General features: G+C 34.0%; 1 protein-coding gene and 1 pseudogene across 1 annotated transcript; both read right to left on the bottom strand.

Moving 5' to 3' along the window:
* Positions 1-11,309: 11,309 nt before the first annotated feature.
* LOC136812485 (retinoid-inducible serine carboxypeptidase pseudogene) lies at positions 11,310-12,834 on the bottom strand (annotated as a pseudogene).
* Positions 12,835-16,726: 3,892 nt separating this feature from the next.
* On the bottom strand, positions 16,727-19,284 carry LOC136812493 (hydroxylysine kinase-like). The gene is made up of 3 exons (XM_067068997.1): positions 19,088-19,284; positions 17,893-18,320; positions 16,727-17,403 (listed from the first exon to the last, which is right to left on the bottom strand). Exons 1-3 carry the CDS (start codon positions 19,257-19,259, stop codon positions 16,804-16,806), a joined length of 1,200 nt encoding a protein of 399 aa, XP_066925098.1. The 5' UTR covers positions 19,260-19,284; the 3' UTR covers positions 16,727-16,803.
* Between the last annotated feature and the right edge of the window lie 751 nt (positions 19,285-20,035).

The raw sequence follows: 20,035 nt of genomic DNA, 5'->3' as shown, positions 1-20,035 counted from the left end.
TTTATCTCGATTAGAGATGGCATAGAACCTTCTCGAACATTCTCGAAAATCCTAAAAATCGACTCACTCGCTAAGATAAAATCTAACGTTTTGTCTGTCCGCAAGTATACGTAACCAAGCATTTGTAAACATTGCTCGTTTTTAAATATGGCGGTTTTCAGCATGCTGTCAGGCGCCACCCTCGACTCCATGGCTTATCTAACCCCCTTACGCTATTGATGATTCTGATGGACGCGTTGACGGGGGATATAAGCCCTGGTACACATAGAAAACGAAAGTGATTTCAGGGGTGTACGCGAATCGGATGTTGATTAGCAAAGTCCCATAATGACGGATAGGAAAAAAAATCTTGTCCGAACTACGGATGGTTTATATCATTTTTCAACAAAAACAAATACAAACTAGCCACAACCAGACTGTCAAAATGTTTGTTGAGCCAAGCTGTTTCTCCAAAGCAAAACAGAATATGCAAGAGGATCACTTGTCACTTTCTTGATTTCTTTATTCTCATTGAATATGAAGAATGTTCTTCTGATCAAGCAAAATGCCATTGGAATTTCATACTGCTAACGAACACTATAGAGGGAACTAAACAAATTTGATGCTGATTTTCTACTGTCTGCTGCTGAATGAATAAAAAGACATAAGGACAGAAGAACTATGTAAAAGGTCCTATGTCTACGTATAAATATATCTCTGGTACTGATGTCAGCTAGCACTCAATGGCTGAATGCCAATTGTGTTCATCGATCTGGTTGGATGAATTGGAAGTTGCCTTCTTTAGAAGTGGGAGTTTTAATGACATATCCATAAGATGAAATGGACTTATATGGATTGAATAATAAAGTATTATAAGATTATAATCTGTGTATACCTACAACTGAACTTGGCTTTACTTTTTATGTCCTTGTATAACTTTGTGTGCGTAACCTGATATGCCTTACCCAAGTGACAGTACAAATATGGATTGACGTGAAATGTATATAATGAGATATGGATTTGAATAGCGGTAAATGATAATGACTGAATGATATTTGGGGAACGTCTTTTGACGCCTGAGTGAAACTACCTGATACCAATGACTGACAGTGTTGAACGTTTAAATGGGAATGGTGACTACTAATTTTTATCATTTTGGCACTTGAGAATATTTTTCAACATTTTTTCAAAATACACCTGAATGATAATTATATAAACAGATATAAACACAATGCCATTATGTACATTTTGGACTGATAATAAACTTGCCAAAATTGGAAATAATATATAATTTCTATTTTGTACAAACTTTGAATATTTCAACCTTTTGGCAATAAACAAAAAGGCAATAATCATCAATCATGTTACTCAGTACAATTTTAAACTTTTATGTTTGTCAAATGTTTTGAATATTTCTAAAGATCGAACAAATTTTTCAAACAAATTCAGAAGATTGAATCAAAAATGAATTTTCAGATTAGTTCAAGCTCTTTTTTTTGATCCAAATGATTTGGAAATTTATGACAAATAACCTTTTTGTTTTGGAAAGTACAAACTTCTTGACTTTCTACCAAGATTTCTACATTATTCTGTTTTTTTTTAAGGAAAATAAGTTTCTTCCATAGAAAATAGAAATTTGTTGACTTTTTCTTGTATTTTTAAAGGAAAATATCTCTGTGCTTTTCATCTTTGTATTAAGGATAACTGTTCATGTTTTGAAAGAAAATGATTTTTCTGCATTTTTCAAGAAAAATGTCTCTGTATTCTTATAGGAAACTCAATTTTTGTATTTTTCGTCTGACTAGCAGTTTGCTTTGAATTGTGGTAAAATTTGAAAAATTGAAAGACATTTTTTTTACTTTTAATAAAAAGTGATCCTCTCTTAGCAAATTTTCTTACCAAACTTTTTTTCTTTCAAAGAAATAGAAATCATTTTCTACACTTCCCCCCTTTTCTATTTTCAGACTGCTCAAGAAACTAATTTCTTATTTCTAAATTTCTAAAGTAAAAACTTGCTAATTTCCTACAAGGTTGGTCACCCAGAAAGTTTTACAAGAATGTGATGAGATTTGTTAAAAATCAATCAAAGTTTGCTGCCCCTTTTCATGGTTTTCCTTAATTTCCAGTCTCCTAGGAAATTTTTTTATCCTTTTTTCAGGATCTTGCTTGTTTCATCCAAAAATCCTGCAACAAAAAAAAAAGAATATAATATTGCCAAACAACAGCATAAAAATTTTACCTGAGGACAGGATATCGCAGATTTGGGTTCCACTTGAAAAGTTTTATTAGGTCTTTTAAAAATCAAACCTATTAAATTATTATTATTAGTTTGTTGAAAGATAAAGATTGACATGGAAAGCTTCAAATAATAAAAGGGACACTTTAAATATAAAATAAATAAAACTTTCATTCTCTAGTAAGATAATTCTTGTTAGCTGTTAGCCTTAATGAACTACAATTTTGAAAAATTACCTTGTGCAAGGATTATTAAAATGGATTAAAATACAATTACAAACAACAATCAATATTATTATGTTGTATAAAAATTCCTTTAACACCTCTTTTACACTCAATTTTCATATTTTGGATAATTTCATAATTTTGTAAAGAGATCCTGTGAAAAGTCAATTTAAAATTTCTGTGCACTGTTACGCATACATTAAAGAAGAAATTTTGGCCGAAAAGTTCCCGCAAATTTTAAATTTTCTCAAATCGATTTTTCATCACTATTAGACGTCATAAAAGGGGGTATTTCAAACATTTTCACCTTAATTTTAATCCTTGAAACCCATCATGCCAAATTAAATTCCCGCCAAAAATTCTTCCTTTAATGTAATTTCAATATTACAATTTTTTCTATTATCTGTAAAAGATTACCTGTTACCATTACGGTATATAGTATTATTTTTTTTTGTTCAGTATTCTTGAATAGAAAAAATCTAATCTTGATAAAATCAATTCCAGCAGAAAATCTTACTATTTCACGAAATTATAATTTCCATCATCATGCAAAATTTTTGACTTTGATACAAGATTCTTGCAGAATCCCTCCAGTAGCGTAGACAAGAGGGGCGCAAAATTTGTGTAGAAGAGCAGACTTTCATGGCATAGTAATCTATTCATAATATAAAAATATAATTACTGTGTCATAAAAATCTGCTCTCCTACACAAATTTGTGCCCCTCCTGTCTGCGGTACTGCCCTCTAGAAAATCTGGAAATAACCCAAAAACTTGAATTTTTTGGAGAATAATTATACTTTTGGGCAAAAATTAGTATTTTTAATATAATTGATGTAAATTAGCATGCAAGATCTGAAGATAAACTTACCGTCAATGGCTCTAACTTGGGACAGTCTGATAAAACATGGGACAGCAATTCGGCCATCATTTTACAGAACCTCCAAAGTCATTTAATCAACATAGTCGCAAATCTCATAGAAAACAAACTTTGTTGTCAAGAGAGATTTAGCAGTAAGTGAAAATACAGACCAGAAAGTCAACCATCCCATTATATGACCACTTGTCCCAAGTTAGAGCCGTTGACGGTACACAGGAAAAAATTCAGAAAAATTCCTTGTGACTTTTTGGTGAATTCACATTGAATCTAGGTGAAAAGTTGCAACCTTTCTACAATTCACAGCTTTTTTGAATATATTGAATGATTGCAGCTTTTCACCATGAATTCACTAAAATGTCACGGTGATTTTCTCGTAAATCTTATCATTTGATGTCCACAATATAATATATAAACAATGGCCATATTATTGCAAAAATCCTTTCAGTGTCTTTGGCTGCCAAATGTATAAATACTACGATCCATGTACTCTTAGGTGCCAAATAAACGGGGGGGGGGGTTGGAATAAACGGGATGGTTGGAAAAATTTTCAAATTTTAATAAACGGGGGGGACCTAATTGCCGGGGGGGTTGGAAATTATACTTCTGAAAACCCCAAAACAGGGTAAATATAGGCAAAAATCAGGCTGTTTTGAGCAAAAAAAGGGACCTTCCCTTTGACAGTTGAAAATATTTCAAAAATCAATAAACGGGGGGGTCCTAATAAGGTCCGGGGGGGGGTTGGAAAAAAATCGAAAAATTAACAAGCGGGGGGCCCCGTTTATTTGGCACCTAAGAGTACAACTGTTTGCAGGACAAAAATGTCATTCTAAAATTTTAAACATGTACGTTAACACCAAATTATTGAGCAATGTTAATTTTAGCAACCAGAAATACCAGGGCTAAAAAAACACAGTAATCTCTCAGAGTTTTTTATAACTCAATTCAACGAAAATGAAGTTTATTCCATAAATTGGTCGATGCTACGTTAAATCTCATCTGATAAATTCATTCTTCAGTTCGCCAGTGTTGCACATCTTTCACAGCGGCAAGAAAGCAGCTGCCATGATGTATGTGATTTGATAAATACCCTTTTAGGTTTACTCGGTTGACATTACTGCATGGGCTATCTGGTGGGGCTGGTTATATAAGACATAGTAGTCAATCAGCTACTCTTCAAATTGCCATTGGAAAATAATAAGCATGAGATTTGTTTTATTCTAACAACTTCTCTAAAAATAAAGAACAAAAAGCTCATAATTAACAGCAACTAAATTCAGGCTAAATTAGGACCTGCTGTCTGAGTCTAAACATGACTAAAGTCAGTCAAAGGGAAATATAGGCAAAAGTCAAATCAGATAACCAAAACAACACACCATCCACATCCAGAAAAACATTAACATTTATGATGATTTTGACTGAATTAGATAATTTTGAGCCAGTAAAAAAAAAACTCACACAGACAGTTTATTGATATATAGTGTAAATTTTTATGAGAGAAAAACAGTCAAAGTCCAGGCCAGTTATTAGCCAACACTCCAACACTTGCTTCCCATCCATCAAAAACGAGAAACCAACTTTTCAAGATATTGGTTTTCATTGCCGTGGTCGTACAGCGTAAAGCTATTCACAGTATTTTGATGAAAATTATCCTAGTAAGTGCGTTCGCAGCTCGATTTTCTGTCTTCCCGAAATCTTTCTCTCACTCACTCAGCCAGAGTCCAAAGGTCGAAAAATATCAAGAATCTTGATATTTTTCATTTAACTGTACCAGGGCCCTAAACGATTCCTCCAATTATACGGTACTGGCCTCTTTAAGTCGCTTAAATCGTTTATCGGCCCTGGCTCGCGAGGGTGGTCAGGCGCTGCTGCTTGTTTAAATTTTGTGTACTTTTTGTATTTTTAGAGTATTTTAAAGAGGTTTTTATTTCTTTTAGCATAGTATTTTATGTTTGTGTAGTTAGTAAATGCACCAATAAAGTAATAGGAATCTTGCAATTAAAGAGTTGCTCTTGAACATCACCACATCACTACAACAACACCAGGTATGATATTTTTTACGTAGAAATAGGTGTGGGATTTAGTTAGTGTATAACAGATTATCAGTTATTAAGTATTTCAAAAGAGGAATTTATGGCAGGGGTTATCCGGATGAGGGGTAATTGGGCATTTGGGCATTAATCAATATAGGTATCAATAATCTAATTAATGACGTTAAGCCAGACCACCCGGATCAATCGAACTTGTCGAAAACCATGAACAACAGTTGAACTCCATCTATCATTGAACGAATAATGTTCAAGTAAACAAATTAATTGAACTCTAAGATTTTAAAAAAATTAACAGTGTTCGTTTCAAGTTTGATCAATGAGTTGCTGTTCGATCAGTACAATTTTTCAATTTTCAGCAGGTTTGTTTCATCAGGTCTGGCCTAGCTCATCAGGTTTGGATGGGACCAAGAAAAGTTCAATTACATACCGTGAAGTCGGGTAACTTGCATCAGTGGAGGGAAACTTGCATAGCCCTCAAATGACTGACCAAACAAAGCAGCAAAATTTCAAAACAAATGAACTACGCAGCTCCGCTCACAGCTCTAATCTGCCATTTTCGTTTTGATTTAACTTTGTATTTGAATGACCAGACAGCTCATTCATTTGAGGGGTATGCAAGTTTCCCTTCACTGATGCAAGTTACCCGACTTCACGGTACCAGCTGATTGCTTATTCAACGGTTGGCTTTGAGCTCTAATCAGATTGACCAATTGATTGGTTATTGATTTAAAAACGTATTAACGTCGTTTTGCATAAGATTTTCATTTCCGCACTAAGATTCCTTTGCCACTTTTCTAGTGAAAAAAGACCAAGCTTCTGAAAGTTGGGCAATTTCATATTAAAGATTATCATTTCTGGTTATCCCTGGTTATCCCGGGGAAAATTAAGTTTCAAAGATTCTGGAAAAATGACAAGAATCTTAGTGCAGTAATGAGAATCTTTTTAAGGGAAGACATTTTTGCGGAAAGAAGTTTTTGAAGAATTTAATTTCGTGGCTCACAGCTCAAAATTCTGAAGTTTCGCAGAATTTTGTTTCGCGGTTGAGAGAATTTTTTGTTTAAAATATGGCCCATTCCCCCATTCCTCCTTAAATAGGGGGGGGGGGTTGTACTTTTACGGTGTGATGGGATTGGCCCTTTTTGGACCTACCTTAAAGTAGTCCTTTAAATTAACCCTTGACCGTTCGTTCGTCCGTTCGTCTGTTGCCAGCTTTCCTCGGGATCGGCTAATTAGTTTTTCTCTAATTTTTTGCACAATGATGCAAAATGGCAATGCCCAAAATGTGATGGAGCCCGATTTTCGAAAAAAAAAGAATTTCCGGCCGAAAATGGCGGAAATATGCCAGAAGAACTGCTTTATTGGCATTTTCTCGAGATTTCATCATTACTTTTTTCTGATTTTTTGCTCAAAGATGCGTATTAACAATGCCCAAAACATGTATTAGTCCGATTTTGGGAAAAAATTTTCTTCGGCCGGAAATATGCCGGAAATCGCCGTTTTTCTGGATTTTCATTGCGGACTTTTTCCATATAATTGGTTGTTTCTTCATTCAAAAACATTATTAATAGCAATACCCACCATCAAGCATGTTTCAATTTTCAATAAAATTGATTTTTGAAACCGGAACTATTTAAAAATCGCCGGAACAACCTATTTTCGCCGGAAAGACAGTATTTCTTGAATTTCTCAAGCTTTACTTTATATTTTTTATGAAATTTTTCACACTGATGCAATATGACAATACCTAAAATGTGACAGAGCCCGATTTTCGAAAAACATTTTTTCTGGCCGAAAATACTTGAAATATGCCGGAAAAACCGTTGTTTTTTTTATATTTTCTTAAATTTTCATCCTTAGTTTTTTCTGATTTTTTTTGCAGAAAGATAAAACATGGCCGAGTTCGATTTTTGAGGAAAAAAATTTTCCGGTTAAAAATGCTGGAAATCGCCGTTTTTGCAAATTTTCATTAGATTTTTTCCTTGTACTTCTATGTTTTTCACACAAAAACATTATTCATAACAATGCTCACCATCAAGCATGATTCAATTGTCAATAAAACTGATTTTTGCGACCAGAACTTCCTATCTATTTTTTCCCTACAACCCTTACCTCTCCCCCCATCAACAATCAATGGGATTTGACGAAAAAAAAAGTTGGGAAAACGGTATTTTAAAATCAGACGGTGACGGTATTTGGCCTTATTTATTGTCATTATGCCGGTATTTGAACCTGTACAAATCGGTGTGACGGTGTTATTGTTTTTTTCAATTTTCGGTAACCCCTGAAATTCATCAAAATTGCTCAAAATAAGGCAAAATAGAACAGAATTTACGCTGTCATTCGCCAAAATAAATTCCCGCCAAAGTTAAAATTTTTTAAGATTTTCGCCGCTCGCCAAAATTAGTTCCCGCCAAAATAAGTTCCCTTAAATGTATTACGTAGGCCATAAGCATAGTACTCAAAGGAAAATATATTTTTTTAACCAACAAAAGTCTGCGTAATGATTCATATAATCTAAATCATTACCTATAGGAACCTTAACAGCAACAGTTTTTCTTTCTCCATGGACAAGTTCACCTGGTAATGTAGCCTTCATAACAATACCAAATGCTCCTGAACCAAGGGTCTGCGAAATGATCAATGATCAAACTTCCCATTTTGGATCAACAGTGTTCAATAAAACTGGAAGAAAAGTAAAGATGACCAGAAAGTTTGTCAGATTAGATTTTTTTTCTCCGGTGAATTGGATTCTGGAGGTCAGCGAATCAAGAAAATGAATGCAATAATTTCTTCCCATAAAGTAAAGCGCTCATGACTATAATACCTTCTTGAGGGTCGTGGTATAATTCCTGTGTTCTTTTCATATTCTTAAAGTCTATTATATGGACATTTTCTTCGTGTTGAACACCTTGCTGATCATTTCGATGGATTTCAACCAATCTAATTTTTTCAACTAGAAAATCTCTCTGCTTATCATCTCTGGGTTGACATTTACATAATTTACATACGGCTATGATGCTTATCCCAAAGATAAGCCCATAACACCTGAAGCGATCAACAACTTTCAGGATGTTGATCCTTTGAGGTTCCGAAACAATATTATGTAATGTGATTGATATGATATTGATATTTTTGAAGCTATTAAGACATAAATCCTTAGTTTAAATTGAGAAATAATGATAAAAAATTAACGCTACTTTTAAGTAAAATCTGCAAAATTTTGGCTCTTTTTACATCGGCCCTTATTACGCCAAGAGCCTAAAAATAACGCCAATAAGGGCCGGCGTAAAAAGGGCCGATAAGGTACTTTATATAGACCTAAGTGGCTTTTCGGGCCTCTACGGGTCAATATGGACAGAATTTTTCATTGCAATCACTTCAAGTGGATAGAGCAGGGGCTGAACTATCAGAAATTATTATTTTGAGCAGGAACCAACTCCCCTGAGACAGTAGTCTAGCAAGCTAGACGACTAATTTATACATAGTAGAAATAAAGCAAAAAGTAATGAATGGAACAATTTTAGTCGTCTAGAAACCTTTGTGCACTAACTCCAAACAAAAGAAAAGTGTCAATATTGCAATTATAATTTTTTCCTGCTCAAAATAATTCTTGAGAAAAAAAATATGCGTGGATTTGTGTATTGAAAGTTTTTCATTTGAGTTGATTTCGTTTTGAAAATTTGTTGTCGCTTGATAAATTGTTTTCTCGCTATGCAAGTTTCTGCGTAGCTAGCCCCTGTATCTATAAGGCTGGAACACCGGATTCTTCCAGTCGTTTATACAAACTACATCCCGTATTTTTATTATTAGGTATTGGTATTGGTATTATTAGTATTACACGCATTATAAACGACTCCAGTCAACTGAGACAGGCCAGATGGATTTAAAGCCATGTGGATTAAAAAAACTGGTTCTTAAGCCGTCAAAATGTCTCTTTAAGTCGTAAATCAATAGCGTTGCTCTAGCAACATCATTACGATTTAGTTATTTAGTGATGTCGTTACTATGACAACATAATTGCCTGTAAGAGGCAAACTCTCGAGTGTCGGAGCGCTCTTTGATGTAATTATCTGAAATAATGAGATCAAAAGGAGCCGCAAATCATTACCTTATTCCATCAGATAAATAGCTTATTCCATAAGCTTGTTCAATCTAAGAGAGAATAATGGGACTTGTCAGAGAACGCGTTTAAATCAATTACAAACTTCCCTTAATAGAAGTGAACAAAGAAATCCTAAACATTATCTGATATTCTGATGGCGGATTGGCGGCCGCTCACGCTAAAGCTCTAAAGGTGCGGGCCAATTTCCCATCGGAGAGGAATGATAGTCAGCCTTTGATGTGCATCCCCAGTCAGGTTCAACTACCCTCGCGCGTAAACCTGAGATTGTTTCAGTTGGACCCGCCAATCCCCGAACACAAGGGCTGGGTTGCCAGACCTCAGGCTGCAAAATCCTTGACGCGGTCTTGCAAAATTCCATAATCTGGATTCTAATAAAAATTCCAGATGTTGAAATTTTTCCCGACCTTCATAGTTTTAGCGTGTCGGATGAAAATTTCACCATCTGGGTGCCAGATAATCCTAAATCCTAAACATGGAATATAACACCTTTGGATTTTTACATAAAAATTGAACAGAAGATATGAGAATGAAAAAGAAATAAGAATTTGCAATTACATTATGCATTACCTTATTTTGGAAATTTAAGAAAAACTAGTACACGACTCTAATTGCAAAAATGATTGAGTCATTTTACTCTTAGATTCCAAATAAACGGGACGGTTCAAATAAAGGGGGAGCGGGTGTTGGAAAATATTCAAGATTTTAATAAAGGGGGGCTAGGTGTCGGGGGTTATAAAAATAAGGAGCTTTATCTTTGACAGCTGAAGATATTCTTAAAAATTAATAAACGAGGGGTGTCCTAATAAGGTCCTGGGGGTTGGAAAATTTTCGAAAAGTTAAGAAGCGGGGGGCATTTATTTGGAACCTAAGAGTTAGCGAAAAGTTTGAATAATTACAATGCTTATCATGTTTATCTGTGTTTATACATATTTATCACATGCTAGTGCTAGGAAATGTGCCTATTATGACTGCAACAAGCTATCTGGCTTTCTAATTCTGATATTATAGTTCATTATTTTTTGACAGATTTCGGAGTTGATCTTAGTTTAGATCTTTACTAGAGTAATGTCAGTATCTTCAAGTTTGCAACACCCTTAACCCTATTAGCCCCAAGCTTTTTTTACTTTCGTATCCCCAGGGGGGGGGGGTAGAATCTACCACCCTCGATTATTTTCGATCTAGAAGAGCTATGGCCATGAAATTTGGTACAGATGTTCTCCATCATGATACAATTTTCCAAGAAGAAAAAAAAATGATGTCGTCATTCAAAAACTGATGACGTCATCACAAAATTTCCACCTGTCGAAAAAAAGCCCAAATATATGGTTTACAAAAATGTCTATTACAGTCGAACCAATAAAGATATTTCGATTCTGTTTGAAGATTCTGAAAGGTAAAACACTGTTCTTTAACATGATTGCCGGTTTTGCAATTTCCATGAAGATTTTTTCTTAAAATCTATGCTGAAGATGAGTGACGTCATCATTTTCAAAATTATTCTTTAAATTTTTTAAATTTGTATTATCAATGCCTATCACGTGTCAAAATTTGAAAATGATTGAATAAATAGTTTAGAAGTTATCAGCACTTTAAAATTTTGAGTTTTAAGGATTTTAGTTGGGTTTTATGTTATGTTTCACAATAAAGTCATAAAACCTGATCTGGACAACTTATGACCCTAGAATTTTGTACAAGTACTCTTAATAAGATTTTATTAAAAGTCAGAAAGTTTCAAGTCGTTTGAAAAATTTTTCTCCGAGATATAAACAAAAGAACTCCAGCGTGGTAGATTCTACCCCCCCTGGGGCTAATAGGGTTAAAAGTTTTATGAATTGATAATTTCATCCACCATTTGCAGAGCCATCGGTCCATTGTCAGAGGGAACCATATGACCAGCATTCATAATGTAATATAAGCTAAAATTCTCATATGTTTTAACGAAAACTTGTGTGTTCTTGCCACTTTCGGGTAGATAAATAGGCTTTCTTGGTGTTGATTTGAATGTGGAAAGTCCTGGCCATTTGACTTTATTGATCCATTTTTTCTGCTCCTGGTGTATCACAAATCATATCAAGTTGGCCTTGAAATACAACAACCTTATTTCCATAATTGATTAGCCGATCAACATAATCAATGACAGGTTTCATGAAATCAACGGATTGATATTTAAAAACATCACCAGATTGGGAACCCCATTCAACATTACTAGGAATTATTCCAAGTTTTTTCTCGTACAAGACCATTCATGAAATCAGCAAGACTTTGTTGTTGAAATCTTCCTACGTGTGTTTTGTAAATCTGTTGGAGATTTGGGCTCAATTTTGAATAAATGTGCTCTGCTAAATCAGAGGGAACATGATGTTGTAGAACATTATAGACATTCACATCATCAGTAGTTTCGCTGATAAGACTTTCAGTCTTACCCCATAGTTCAGTTGCATAGGCAAACCTGCCAGCATTGACAGCATCAATTGTGGCTTTGGAAATGTTGTTGACTTTATCTAAGTCAGCTTGATCAAGAAGATTGTATTGGTAGAGGTATGGTCCCCATGTTTCAACAGAATCAATAGCTGAGATCCAAGAATCACCTAATGTAACTCCTTTCAAATTGCAATGAATTTATCCTGCTTTTTGAGCTCTAAATAAAAGCTCTGCAAAGACTGAAGTCATCTTTCCACCATATGACTCACAGAAAATATAAAATGGTGTTTCTGCAAAGATTTCATATTTCTCCATAAACACAGAAAATACACGATACAAATCATTTGCAATTTTAGTAACATTTTTAGTGAGCGCATCATCAGGGCTTGCATAGCTAAATCCAGCGCCAACAGGGTTGTCAATAAAAAGCAAGTTGGCTTTTTTAGTCCAAGCTGTGTCTCTTGGTTTGAGATTGGTGTCCGCAGGTCCAATTTCTTTAAAATTACCGTAACCAGCACCAGAGGCTCCAGGGCCACCTTGAAGCCAAAGAATCAGTGGAAGATTTGCACGAGTTGCACTGTTTTCTGCACCAAAAAACCACCAAAACATGTTTGCATTTTCCCGAACGTTAACATAACCCCAATCTTCATCTTTTATGCTTGAAGATCTTGGTGATCCATTGACCGGTAGAGCAAGGAACAATAACAAGGTGAGAAAAATCATCATTTTTACCATCAAACTCACAACTAGTGAGAAACTCACACAAAACTTTCAGCGTTATATACTTCAAGAAAATGTAAATGATACCTTTTAAAAATAGGTTCGGTTTTGCAGCTGTCAAATATTGTGATTAATTAAACATCACATGAGTGATGATAGAGGAAAAGAAATTGATCAATAGATGCAGAGGTTCATGAATCTGGGTCATCAGCAGAGAATCACATGATAATGAAAGCGAAAGTACTTTTTGTTTACTTCGCAGGCGCGACGAGAAACCATAGCGTCCAGTCTTTTTTCCCGAACAGGATGCCGCAAAAACAGCTCTCCTAAACTATTCCCTTTTTAGTGATCTTGTGTAGACGATAGGATCGTCTAGCACATACCGTAGCCTCCATTTGCCTAAGTACCCCCCCCCCCCGGGCCCGCCCAAGGAAGATGGGAACACCTTCAAATCCATAAATGGTGGACATGGTACTCTTTTCTACTTTTTTCTTTGTTCATTTTCTTAACTCGATTATTGAAAATTGAATATTACCATCGAAATTCAATTTTTGATGGCCGGCGTAAAATGGCCAAGATTTTGCAATTTTACCTTTATAGGGGGGGTTTCACGGTTGGCGGAGGAGTGGAATCGGCCCTTTTTTCGGACGGAGTAGCGAAATTTCGTGAAGATTTAGACGGAATTACGGAAATTGGGTTCTCTGACGGAGACGGAAAATTAAACAATTTAAGTGCGGAAGAACGGAATTTACCAAAAAAATTTTCGGAATTTCGGAATTGGTAAAAGATATTCAAAATTTGCGGAATTTTCGACAAAAAAATTGAATTTTCGGTGACGGAATTGTGGTTCAATTTCAGACGGTTTGACGGAAATTGGAGAAAAAATTGGCGGAATTGCGGAATCGGGTACCCCCTGAAACCCCCCCTTTATAAAAGCGGCGTTAGTTTTTGACCATTTTTTCGCGTTTAAAGGATATTAAACATGATCAAAATATTAAAACTATCCATTTTTTACTCTATCTATATCATATCCAAAACTTAATTAAAATCAATGATTTTCAATGGAATTTTCCCCAGTTTAATATTGAAAGATGGGCCGGCATAAAATAGGACGGCGTAAAAAGGGCCAATAATGTAGTCGAAAGCATCCAGCAGCGAGGACGTTTTTTTAAACAACCTGTTTCCCAGGCTTAGCTTTCCTGTAAAATTTGATGTGTTGGCCAAAAGTGATTTTGTGATTTAAAGGTTTTGTTTTTAAATAAGAGTGTTTTTTGCTCAGCAATTTTAATTAATTCACAAGCTTTTTCACATTGGGGATTGACACGGATGTGGAGCATGATTGGTGAAAATCAAAAAATAGGAAAAGAAAAACATTCTTTGCTTGTATCAACATAATATAACAATGACACCATCCTGATATGAAATGAGAACACTTATGTAAAAGTAAAACCTTTAAGAATTAAGATTTTTTTAAGTGCGTGATTGCGTGGTCGGAGGAACCAACGTGATCATCGTTATTGTAATAGAAAGGAAATTTAACTACTACTCATGATATATAACGTGATTTGGAATTTTTTTTTCGTGATTGCGTGATTTGAAAGGTGACTGGGGAACTCATTTATTGAAATTTTCGGCAAGTAACTTCTTTATTCAACTGAGCATAACTTATTGACCAAATGAACCAAATTTATGAAATGACCCATCATAAAATTAAGGCAAACGCGATGAATTTCTTCACCGTGTCAAAGATTAGATTTCAGAAAAAGCTAAAATGTGTACACACAGTAAAGGAAAAAGGATGACATCGATTTTAGCGAGGGGTAAATAAATTACTCGAAAAAATCTCGTACACTTCTTAGAAAAATCACAAAAAATCACGCAAAAAATCAAAAATCACAAAAAAATTACAAAAAAATCAAAAAATCACAGAAAAAAATCAAAATATCAAAAAATCACAAAAAATCACAAAAAAATCAAAAAATCACAGAAAAATTAAAAAATCACAGAAAAATAAAAAAATCACAGAAAAAAATCAAAAAATCAAAAAGAAATCACAAAAAAATCAAAGAAAAATCACGAAATCAAAGAAAAATCAAAAAATCACAGAAAAATAAAAATATCACAGAAAAAAATCACTAAAAAATCAAAAAATCACAAAAAAATCACAAAAAATCAAAAAATAACAAAAAAATCACAGAAAAATCACAAAAAAATCACAAAAAAGTCACAGAAAAATAAAAAAATCACAAAAAAATCACAAAAAAATCAAAAAATCACAAAAAAATCACAGAAAAATTACAAAAAAAATCACAAAAAAATCAAAAAATCACAAAAAAGTCAAAAAATCACGTAAAAATCAAAAAATCACAGAAAAAGTAAAAAAATCACAAAAAAATCAAAAATCAAAAATCATTTTGTACGCTTTTTTCGAAGTGATTTACCCCTCGGATTTTAAATTAGGTGTTAATAAATTCTGTAGTGATTGACAAAACATTTGAGAAGGGAATTGAAGCAACACTAGATGACGGCGCTTACAACAGGTACTCTAATTTCTTTGCATATAAAGGGCAATTATTCCCACATAAAAGGAATAGAAACAATCTCCGAGTGAATTCTGAGTACCTTTTGTAACTGACCACCGTTGCTAAATGTCAAACTTTCGATCAAATTCAGTGGTTATTTGAATAGCTTCTTAAAATAGGTCATTAGTGAATGTGTCAACTTTTTGATGATCTTTTTCAAAAATGTATACTTTTTCGAAGGAAGGAAAACGTTGATAGTGTCGAAACAGTCCAACACAGAGAATCTATATTCAAACAAAACTTGGCTCAATGGGAACATGGTGTAATGGGATTTCCGATACCTCCATCTGAACTTACTAAATTTCATGAACGGATAGAATATACATTAAAATAAAAGGGACACGAGTACAGAATGAACTATGAGACAAAGTTAGTTCCCTACAAAATTAATCTTTAACATAACCAGCTCCTAAAGATATATAAAAAATGTTACACCCTTACATTGTGAAAATAGGTCGACGAAGGTTGAAAATAACTTCACTTGTCTACTTGTCTACATACAAAGAAAATAAACTATAAACTATATAAACTAAGTCCCTACTCCTAAAATAAATGTTAATTGCCTGATTACATAATGGGTTGGGGTTAATGGCGTTAGCATATTGAAATAACAAAATCATAAAATAAAACATAAGAAAGTCCTAACAGCACGTAACAGGAAGGTAATTAAATAAGGAGTTTGAAAGTAGGGGTCAAACAAAAGAGGTAATGTCATATAGCCTTCTGAAGAGCAAATATAATTTGATATCGACTCCAACCATGCGAAAATGGGGAAACGGGGAAGGTGATAAATGGCTTCCTGAGATTATGTAACCTCGGGTGTCTGTACGAACCAAGGTTTAATTTGGTGATGTGTCCAGAATTTAATTGAAACACGACAGAGGCTAAGTCGAAAATGAGCAAAAACGACAAAGTCCAAATGAGTGAAAAATGGCTAATTGACTTTGCCATTTTGACTTCATATGACTTTAAGTCCAGAAATCAGAGTGCCTGAGGTCAAGTAGACCATGAAATACAATATGAAAATCTGAATATAAGAGCTATGAATGAGTATATAAATATATAATGTCTATGTCTACTTAACCTTAACGTAAATGTGAGTGAGAAAAAAAAAGCAAAAAAAAGATGGCTGACGTACCAGTTAGGCCATGAATGAAAACTGTGAAGGTGTTGCCATACAGGTAAATGTGAGAGAAAAACAAACTTAGACTATGACTTGCCTTCAGTTGTTAAATGATTTGAGTTTATGATATTTGAATTGACTTGAGTGACTCCAGTCTGGAGCTGAGGTCCTTACTCCAGGGCTGTGATGAGTCAAGTGAAGAGCTGAATGCCTTTTAAGCCTTTTTAAGCCTTAAATACACTTGATGCACCAAGTTGTCAAGGCAACAAAAAACAGCATGGTTTTGAGAGCATGACCTCAGTTGGCAAAATATACTTAAATGAAAATGGTAGCTAAGCTGTTAAAAACGTAAACAAAATGTAAACAAAAATGGTGGCTAAAGCTATGAAATATTTTACGATACAAATTTTTATGAAACTTTCTTTTTATAATTTTTATATTTTGGTTTTATCAATAACCTTACAACCACTTATTGAGTGCATACTTTTTCTAAAAACATATCCTTACTCATTAAAAGCAATAAACTTAACCCTTGCCAACTTTTCTGAAGAAAATCATGAATATATTTATTGCCAGGGTCTAACACATGGTATTGGTGACTTGCTAAAACTGACCATTGAGCATAGCTCATCAAAGTTATATCATAAAGCAAGTCTCTCTCTAAATCAGTGATTTGACGAGCAGATGTATACCCTTGGTAAAGTTTTTTCATTTTATGAGTGAATGCATTTTCATCCAGATACAAGGAAAAATGCATGAAAGAGATAGCTAAGTCAACGATTGAAAAAGACCAAACAGCATCATCAAAGTCAATGACGCCACCAATTTTTCCACTTGAGTCTAGTAGAAGGTTTACTTCATTTATATCACCATGTATGTAGGATTTCTTGACATTTTTTTCAAGTTGAGGTAAGATCTGTGTTTCGAATTTCTCAATGATGTCCGTGAAAGTTTGTTTTTGTTTGGCGTGCTTAACGGCTTCTAGATAAGTGGATTTCAAATATTTCCCAACAGTGATTAAATTGCAAATTGATTTCTCTCGATCAACTTTTTCTGATTTTGGAACCTCCTGAAATAATAAATAGAATTTTTAAAGCATTGAAATTTAAAAAGGATAAGCATAATAGAGCATCCAGTAGAACTTCTTATGAAAAAATCAGTTGAAAAATTGTCTTCGGTGCAAATAAAGACCCTAAAATTCGAGTTATGGAGAGTTTATAAACTATTAACAAGGTTTATCACCTAAATGGTCCAGAAAACCTGTTCGAGTGAAAGAGACATTCGAGTTTTCAGTATTTGAGTTTATAAAAAATTAACAATCCACTAAATCATCAGAGATAAAAGGGATTTACACGTAGATCATAATCTGGCTTATATGTTTTATTTCAGCAACATCGTAAATATCGTGACCCTTTGAGAGGGAAATTCCCGATTTTAGTGATTTTGGGATCTGTTTGAGGTATGAAATTGGGTACCCTTATAATTCGTACATAATAGTCACATGTCTTTCCCTGGGTTTATTTAATTGTTTTATTTTTATAAAATACATGTATCATACCTCCAGTGCATTACAAAGTCGACCTGAAGTGGCACCCCAATCTTGAGCAAACTCATCTGTCACTTTTTCTTCAGAAAGCTTGGGAGGTCTTCCTTCAAGATAAGTCAGCAATCGAATATTATGGCAACAAGTCGTTTGTCCTGTTGGACTAATATCAAGTAATCCTTTTTCAATCAAACTTGATTTAGTACAATCATCATATGATGCGTTTGGAAGAATTGGGATATCATAGGATGAGATGTATTTCATATTTTGGTCACTTGAACTGATGGATGGTATTGGAGTTTGAACAGCAAAATGTTGAGAGCATTTAGATTTGCTATATAAAATCAAATTAATAATATGTTCCAAAGTGTCTTCATTTGAAGTTCCCCTGTTAAATATTTTCATCACAAAACATCTTGAAACTTTTTCACCTGTACATCTCCCTGTAAAATAAGAAAAAGTTAAAAAGAATTTAGTTGTTAAAGATACAACATTCGAACCTTTGCAACAGAAAGGTACGAAATGAAGAAACTCTGTGAAATATTTGAATATCGCTAAGTAAAAAGCTACATACTTGACACTAATCAATACATCAGATAATGTATTGGCGAGTGCCGGCAGTATTTCGTAAAGTGCTCACAATATATTGAAAAGATGTCTGCAATATACCTCAATTTCCAATATACAAACAAAATGGGGGGATTGTTTACAGATAGAAATTCCTTTTTTTTATTACAGAACCTGTTACATTAAGAAAAGGTATTAACATCGTACATTACGACTCCTTAACCATTTTGTAGAATATTGTTTACCAATATATTGTGCCTTTTAAAAATTAGATTTTCGAATATCAAAATAAAGTACGTTTATTTGTGGCTATTTTCGAAAGTGGATGGATTAGTGCGAGTTTCTTACGTGGTCGTTTTCCCTAGTTCAGTTTAGGCCATTTCATAGTCAAAATGAATCATGGGTAATCAGGACCAACATGCTCCGAATAGAATTTTGTCCAAAATTTTGGATTTTTTTACTTGTTACCAACGGGAAGTCAACATTAGGGCGTAATCAGTCCTGATTATTCTCGTGATTAATTTTGACCATGAAAAGGACTATCAAATAAATCCTTCCTGATATCATATTTTTGTTGCCAAAGTCTTGTTAATTCAGCTAGAAATTCAGAAAAAAATTGAAATGAGAATCATGCTTGCAATACCTTGAATTCTAAAGTTCCTATCCTCATAAGATACCATTTCCATCGGCTCAACTCCTTCATCCAGTTCGAAGCCAAAACATTTCAATGCAATATCTTTCAACTGACTTTTGTTGACATACGGTCGGATCTTTAATTGATCATTCACTAAAGCTATACTTTGTTTCTCATTCATCTAAAAACAAAAACATTTTATCCAGTAAGATTTTTTTGCTCAAACAAAAGCTTTCTTAACCCTATTCGGCCGAGGGGGAGGGGGCTGTTTAAATTTTCTGTAAATTCTGAACTTTTATTTAGCTTAAAAATAAACAAAGTTTTGACACCTAAAAATTCTCACACCTTGAGCATGTTGACATTTCTGACAGTAAGGTGGCACAAAAATTTACACTTTGCAAATTGCAAATTTATTTTTTATGTCAAAGATATCGTTTAAACCGTAATTTATTGAATATTTAGGATAAAATAAGCATTTTAAACTCAGGCAACTTTTTTCTAAAGCCTTTGTTAGAATACAATGGCTATTCAAAGGAACAAAGGAAATTTTCGGTTTTTGCTCACTTTGGTAATGATAAGTTACGTCATCAAAAAAAGTTACTTTTTGTGACAAGGATCTTGCGTGTCAAATTTCATCCAAAAAGACCCACTAGATCAAAAGTTAAGGGGTGGTACAGGAAAAGCCCCCCCCCCCTAGTTCTGAACCACCCCTAAAAGCCTAGGTTGAATAGGGTTAAGAGATCTTACCATCAGCATGAAAATATTAGCAATCTGATCGGCTAAAAACGCGTACATAAATGTTTATGAAATGATGTTCCCTAGTTTTTTTGCATGAAACTCTTACCAAAATTTAATGAAAGAAAATGAAAGAAAATTCTCAGCCCTTGTTCTAAAGATAAGATATGCAATTTCCTTTAAAATACGTGCAAATATTTTCTTTTGAAATACAAAACTTGG

Source organism: Clytia hemisphaerica, unplaced genomic scaffold (assembly GCF_902728285.1).
Source record: "Clytia hemisphaerica strain Z4C2 unplaced genomic scaffold, Clytia hemisphaerica genome assembly, whole genome shotgun sequence".
Taxonomy (NCBI): Eukaryota; Metazoa; Cnidaria; class Hydrozoa; order Leptothecata; family Clytiidae; genus Clytia; species Clytia hemisphaerica.
This window is presented reverse-complemented; position numbering and strand designations above follow the sequence as displayed.

What these genes read in the sequence shown, in the direction of transcription:
- LOC136812493 (XM_067068997.1), bottom strand. Translation starts at nt 19,259, where the DNA reads ATGAATGAGAAACAAAGTATAGCTTTAGTGAATGATCAATTAAAGATC. An exon ending in TAGGAACTTTAGAATTCAAG is followed by an intron (nt 18,321 to 19,087) that starts GTATTGCAAGCA and finishes CTTATTTTACAG; the next exon opens with GGAGATGTACAGGTGAAAAA. An exon ending in GACTTTGTAATGCACTGGAG is followed by an intron (nt 17,404 to 17,892) that starts GTATGATACATG and finishes TTATTATTTCAG; the next exon opens with GAGGTTCCAAAATCAGAAAA.